We start from the raw sequence: 7,174 nt of genomic DNA on the forward strand, positions 1-7,174 counted from the left end.
ACTTTGATCAGTTGATCTACAAAGTGAACATGTTTATTGCCTTTTGGTTTACTATAGTACAATGTTTTTGGTAGATTGATTACTGTTTGTTTTACCATGGCTTTACTACAAATGTCATGGTTAAACTATGGTTACTGTAGTGAGACCATGGTTAATTTTTTAAGGGTGGTGGTGACAGTCCATATAGATATAAAGAATTTACCTCAGAAACTGTATTGTGGCCAGAATAAGTAAAACGTACACAAGAACTGTGAGATCATGGGAACTCCAATGAAAAATAGTACAAACGCAGGACTACACATTAATTTTTTTTAACATTTCACTATAAATGGATAATATTAAAGAGCAACTATTGTTCGATTCACGATTTTACAGTTCCTTTGGTGTGTAAGTGTGTGTTAACGATATGCAAAAGGTACATACGGCAAACGTATACGGCATACGTGAGTTATCGTTTTCAACGTAAATCTCTTTCCTTGGATTACTACAAACACACAGATTGTAGGCAACGGTTTACTTCCTGGGCCTGTTGACGTGGACCACCGCCATAATCATAATTCCTCCAGCTTTGACTCATAGCCTGTAAGTTAACTCCTGTCAACATTGCATTGTGAGTGAATCTTTCAAACATGGTAAGGAGCGTCACATTTCCGACTAACGTCAGAGGTACACAACGTACAGATTGGCTGGCCAATCAGGGACAGGCGCTTTTCAGATGAAGAGCTTTGTACAAAATCAGAGCGTTTTAGGAAAGCAGTGTATCTGGAGCTACAAAAATGTACGGTATGTTTTTTAACCATAAACCACACGAACACATTGTATTATACCAAATACACAAAAAACTGTTTTTTAGCAATGAAATCGGTGCACTTTAGCACAGTTGACGTCATGCAGCCTAAACTCCGCCCTTTTGGCAGATAATCGTAGAGCGCTTTAGCATTTGATAGTGGTTGAACTGTAATTTTAAAACACAAACCTTACTATTTCAACATGTTGTATAAGGGTTTTTATGTTTAATAGTAACCCTGAAATGACATGAAAGAGTTTAAAATGTGGAAAATAACTGTTGATATACGTTAAAATGCATTATAGGGATGTGTTGCACGTTAAAATGCATTATAGGGATTTGGATGTACATGTATACATTATAGGGATTTGAAAGTACATATATCTTTTGAATTGAGGTGCGTAGTGAACTCTGTTGCCATGAAACTGCTGCTGGTGCCATTCATATCATATTCGCTCCCGGCTGTCCTTACCTGCCAGTATGGTGTAAACAGAATGGGTCACGTGACGTTCGGACTCTGCTGGTACTTAACTTGCTTGTATGTACGATGGTGTTCATACCATATGTCACGCTGAAGTTCATAAAGTACACAACACAAAATGAACTCTAATCAACCCCATCTAGGGGCCTCGGTTGGGTGTAGCCTTTCTTATGATTGGCCGTTGTTCATTGTAGCACGTGAGAAATCTCCACCTCTCAACATGGAGCGCTCAATTTAACGCGCAGTCGCGCAGTGTTTTTAACATCTCCTGCGGGACGTTCTCCATCAAAGCTTTGATTTTTAAGTTCAACCTTTAGTAGAAATCATGTCAACCAGCTGCAAAGCTTCGTCCACCTGTCCCATTCCGAACCGCTCTGTGGTTGAAAAAAGTTGGTCTCCGGATATCTACAGTCAAACTCCAGGCGGAACTGTTTTTTCAACAACTCCCGGTGGTGAGTTGTGTTCTTCTCTTATATGCGTTTTAAAATGTGCAGTTTGTATAATAAAAGTTGTTGGTTTAGTAAGTTTTAAAGTGCTTTCGAGTTCATGGGCGCTGCGCAAACCGCTCGGCCTATGACATCAAAGTACCGCGAGAGCGACTTGAAAGCTGAGCTGATGCTCGCGCGGCACTTGGTTTAATTTGTAAATCGATCTGCGCAGCGCCGCATGAAGTCTAAATTGCGAGTTTTGTATGACGTGAATTGAGTGCGCAATCATAAAGCCCACAGGCTATAAGATGTTTACAAGTCGTAATTGCCACATCATCTAAGTTTCTTTCTTTCATTTTCTATAGTCGCTGGTTTTAAATCTGTTTTTCTAAATCTATGTATCTACGGGTTAATAGTGACACCATAGTTGTTGAAGCTCACGTGGAGAAATTAGTTAAAAGTAAACAAAATATTTTTTTTATGATTTTTCATTGTTGTATTTGACTTTGAGGTGCGCAGTGAATAATAAAAAAAATATTAAAAGCCTTGTGCATTATCAAATGTTTAATTAAAAATCACATAGTCATATTTAAGAACTGAAGTGTTGAAAATAATGTCTCTTTACTTTTACTTTTGTATGTATTGTTTTTCGAATCAAGATTTGAGTCTTATTTTTGTAAATTTTATGGTTTTCATGATGTGTATGTGGTTGGGGTACTTTTTTATATCTTGTATGAATCAATTTAACACAATGCGGAGCAAAACACAACAGTCCATGAAGAAAAGCCTAAAAACATTTTGTTTTTTAAAACTCAGCCTATATAACTGATATTAACATTGATTTATTTTATAGGGACTCGGATTATCTATGATCGGAAGTTTCTTTTGGAATGCCGAAACTCACCAATTGCACGCACCCCACCCTGCTGCCTCCCCCACATTCCCGGGGTCACCATACCCTCACTGCAACCCACAGAGCAGGAAGATGACCACAAAGTTGTCCCTGGTAGGAGACATGTGTCCGCTCACATATTTTCACATGAGCTTATCTCCCTTCTGCCCTGAGAATCATTTATTGTTTTTGGTTGATTCCTCTCACGTGACTGAGTAAAGTGTGTATGGTGACAGTAGCACTTGTTAACCATGTTCAATTCCAAATCGACGGCCTCGAGCAATCTTGAAAAACAGGTTTGAGCTTGTTCTTATTGATTCATTTCCTTCTTTGTGCCACAAATACACTTACGAGACACATTATTTTGATTATGTACTTTAATGCGGTATGTACCACAGTAAATTGAGGTTTGAATGCCCTCTCATGTAAGGATGTGAATACAGTCACTGTTTATGAGTGGATTCGCTGATAAAAAGTGCTAGAAAAGATGACATGCAAAACACGTGAGCTCAAGGTTACATTTCAGTCTCTGAAGCCACTTCATGAGAAAAGCAAATAAAGTCAGGTCTGATCAGCACACTGTTGGCAACATTGATTTGCATATCAGGAATATCCAGTGCGTACCGTACTACACGTGAAAGTGACGCTGATCAAAGTTTTTTTTTTTTTAAAGAAGAGGTCATGGTGACACAGTCGCTCTAACTCTCCTTCTCAATCTTTCTTTCCTCAGTTGATGACAGCCAGTTTGAGATGGATATGTGATGTCTCACGTCCTGTGGCAAAGTGGACTGTTTCAGCCTTTCCACCAGTGGATTCAGGTTTTGATCTGAAAAGAAAAATCCACACCAGCTGTGGATTCCTTTGTTATATCTTCCAAACTTTTTCCTTTAACTTAAATAACAAAACCCTCAGATCCAGTAGTTCGCTGCTGTGGGGAGTTTTGACTATTTTGAGTTTGGTGAAAATTCAGATTAAAACATCTCAAATTGCAGCTTTTCAGCAGCTGCAATATACTGCCACCTTTACTCTTTTCGGAGTGATTTTAAAGGGGACTATATGTAATATACATTGTGATATTTGAATGGTTCAAACATTTGACAGCAAACCATTTAAGTTGAACCTGCAAAAATATTTGAGCCCTGTGAGGGGTAATGAAGTCATATGCCAGAAAATAACATTTCGGGTAATTCTTTTACTACTGTTATACTTGTATGTGCTGTTTATTTTCTGGATATGTTGACAGTTTGGAATAAAACTTTAAAACTGTAAACCTTGGACTCGCTTCGAGTGTTTGAAATATTGGACCTTATTGTGATTGTTTATTATTTTAGTATATGTATTTTAAAATATGGTACAGTATGGCAAATCTTAATCCTGTACCCCATCCTCTCAATATGCATTGATTTTCTCCTGTTCGCAGTGTTCCCGGCTTATCAGGTATATGCTTTGCCTGATGTCACCTGTTGCAAAGTACATAACAGGAGCTACTGAGAATCAGGGTGATGTCACCAAGTGAAGCATCTAACCCAGTTTTGGATAATGTGGTATATAATTTAAGATGATTCATGAAAGATTAACTGTTTAAAAGTTTTGATAAAACATTTTAATGTAAGTGTTATGAGCTCATGGGACGTTTTACATGCCTTCTGCTCCCAAGCTTACCTATCGAAACATTTTCATTTGATCTGTGATTAGTTTGTCAAACTAATGCAAAAAGTCATAAGCATGCATTTGATAGTGTTTGGGAGAGAATTTGCCCCTCCACACACACCCTAGTCTTGTTCTTAGAATGTCCATTACAAGTAAACAAAATGCCAAAGCAGTGCACATTCATTTTGTCCCTGACCAATGACCAGTACTGACAGTCCTGATAGCAGTTGTTATTCACACATCAGTCATACTAGGTCGCTGTGTATGGGTGTAACAAATTTTCCTGGTTCTATTCATTGATTTATTGATACTTTTTGCATGGCAATTTAGTGTTTGTTTTGAATATGAATAGAATTCTTAAGGGTTACAGGCTGGTGCAAAATGTCATCCTCTTAAGTTTTAAGTTTCAAATTTGATAATTTTCACTACTTAATTTACACGGGTCAGTGCTAGTTTGGTTGTTGCATGATGTCAGATGGGCGGCCGATACTGAGGCCTGCTGATAACTGTCGGGGACAAACAAAAACACCTGTTATGTTCACATTACATTTCACGTTACATTCTTCTCGCCCTAAACCTTGAGACACTCACAACCCATGACATAACCAGGATCACGTCATGTTTACAACAGTTGCTGTCGGATTAATTTTCTTATCTTTGGTTTTTTTATTAGTCCAGGCTTTTCAGTAAATTGTGTAATTTCCTCATATTTATTTTGATCGATTTTTATATTATTAATTGATCAATCAATATTATTTATAATTTTCTCAAGCTTTTTTTTTACTTGTTCCCCGCCATTGACAAGTTGTCTAGTCCAGTGGTTCTCAAACTTTTTCCGCATGCGGCCCCCCTTGTGTACGATGCATTCTATTGCGGCCCCCCCAAAGAAAATTTATGACAAAAACTGTTCTAAAATTTAATATTTTAATTAAACAAAACATATTAATTTATACAAAGTAGTGCTATTGGTTAGTAGCCTTATTTTTTTAGGTTTAATTACACAGAATTCATAAATTCATGAAGGCGACTCGGCGCCAGACCATAACTAATGGGGGGGCACACGGCTTCCAATGGGGGGGCACGTAATCAGAAACAATAACGTGCAAAAACAAGGCATAAAACATCAAATACAGTGCAAGCACATACTCATACAACTGGTAGACTTTCAGCTCATTCCCGTATAAAGTGCAGAAGATCACAAACTAATCAGTATATTACCATAATCACGTCGCAATTGCTGTTCACGGTCTATAGCCACACTTCACATTTAAGCTTACGTATATTAAAACAACGCTAACTTACCTTTTAAAAAAGCTGAAGGCGGCATGTGCGAACATTAAACTTCCTTAAAACAGTGTCCTGTCCTGTAGATTTGAAAATTCCACCTCAAGCTTGTTGGCTCTAATCTCTGAGTTTGAGCCAACCGGTGTTTGCATGAAGTCAGATGGAGCAGGCAGTGCTGGTTCGTTCTAAATGTTCTAATATCCATATTTTACAAGATCCATAAAATGCCGCAAAAAACACATTGCTAGTATCAAGTCACAATAATATGGTAAAGACTTGATGTACGAAATTGCGCAATGCAACCAATCAGAGAAACTGGTCTATTTTAATTTCAAAAAGCATATATCAACTATATTTTCCTTATTTGATTACATTAAAAGTCATGAAACATTCAATGTTTAATTTATTTTAATTATTCTTGATATATATTAATTAATAAAAAACTGTGTGGGGGCACAACAACCTCTTTGGGGGGGGGGCACGGCCCACAAATGCCCCCCCCCCTTTACGCCGCCCCTGGTTTTTGTTAATCTGTAATACCGCGATTATCCGCAAGATGGCCTTTACCCAATTTATAAAAAACTGAAGCAAAACAAAATTTAGCCTACTAATTTCAAACTCTATGTATGTTTTGATAATCATTCTGAATCTGATCTCTAACAAAATTCCTTCACAAAATGCAATCGTTTGAGCTTTTTGCTATTTTTTTATTTTTTAAGAAGAATACCCATATTTAAGAGTTTATAAGCAGAGAAAAAAAATATAGATATGATGAACGTCCCCCCCCCCCCGTTTTGTTTGTTTGAAAGCAGAGGGTCTGTCTTTCATTTGATATATTTGTATGTTTATATATTTAAAGAAGAAAATTTTCCTGGAAGGCATTCTGTAAAACTTTTGTGAAAATCACAAAAAATGCTGGCGGGGAATGAGTTAATTTGATGTTTTAGTTGGCTATACAATGGCTGTGACCTCTCCAACCAGTTTTAACACTACGTATTCATTGTTGAATCATAGGATTTTTTCTTTAAACACAAATAGATCACATTTTATTAATTCACAAATTAACAAATCCAGGTGCTGTCCGTTTACTTGCAAAATTATTGCTAAATGGCCGCGCTATTTATTAGATTTTTAATCTTAGCTAGGTGAGATTGAAATTAAACATTTCTAAACTTTTGTATCCGTTTGTATGTCCGACATTAATTTATTACTTAATATTTGTTTTAAATAACCTCTGATGTAAAATGGTTCGCTTGGTTTATTGCGTCAGTTCCATAAAGTCGAAAACTTCTTCTATAGATTATTTTTAGAGAAATACTGCCATCTAGTGGTAAAAACGATGTACTGTTCTTGTACATTTTAATTCGCTGTACTGATTAAATAACTATTTTATATTTGCTTTGTAGTGCACGTTCATGTCATGGTCTTTATTTAAAAGAAATTATTGATGCATTTAAAATCCTGGGGAAAATGCTATTTTATTTATCTTGTTCATAATGTATGTTTGAGACGATATGCAATGTATTTGTAAAAAACTCCCAAGTTTTGTCAGATGAAGTATGATCATAACATTATTATCCCTCGGAAGGGATTCAGACCAACACAAATGCAATGTATCAGCAGTCCATCCGCTTAAACACTGAGCCATATCA

At 36.7% G+C, this 7,174-nt stretch overlaps 1 protein-coding gene across 1 annotated transcript; it reads left to right on the forward strand.

Moving 5' to 3' along the window:
* Nucleotides 1-1,512: 1,512 nt before the first annotated feature.
* Nucleotides 1,513-3,863, forward strand: eif4ebp3 (eukaryotic translation initiation factor 4E binding protein 3). The gene is made up of 3 exons (XM_055181127.2): nucleotides 1,513-1,720; nucleotides 2,550-2,702; nucleotides 3,319-3,863. Exons 1-3 carry the CDS (start codon nucleotides 1,594-1,596, stop codon nucleotides 3,348-3,350), a joined length of 312 nt encoding a protein of 103 aa, XP_055037102.2. The 5' UTR covers nucleotides 1,513-1,593; the 3' UTR covers nucleotides 3,351-3,863.
* The last annotated feature ends 3,311 nt before the right edge of the window (nucleotides 3,864-7,174 follow it).

This window comes from Misgurnus anguillicaudatus, chromosome 9 (assembly GCF_027580225.2).
Source record: "Misgurnus anguillicaudatus chromosome 9, ASM2758022v2, whole genome shotgun sequence".
Classification (NCBI taxonomy): Eukaryota; Metazoa; Chordata; class Actinopteri; order Cypriniformes; family Cobitidae; genus Misgurnus; species Misgurnus anguillicaudatus.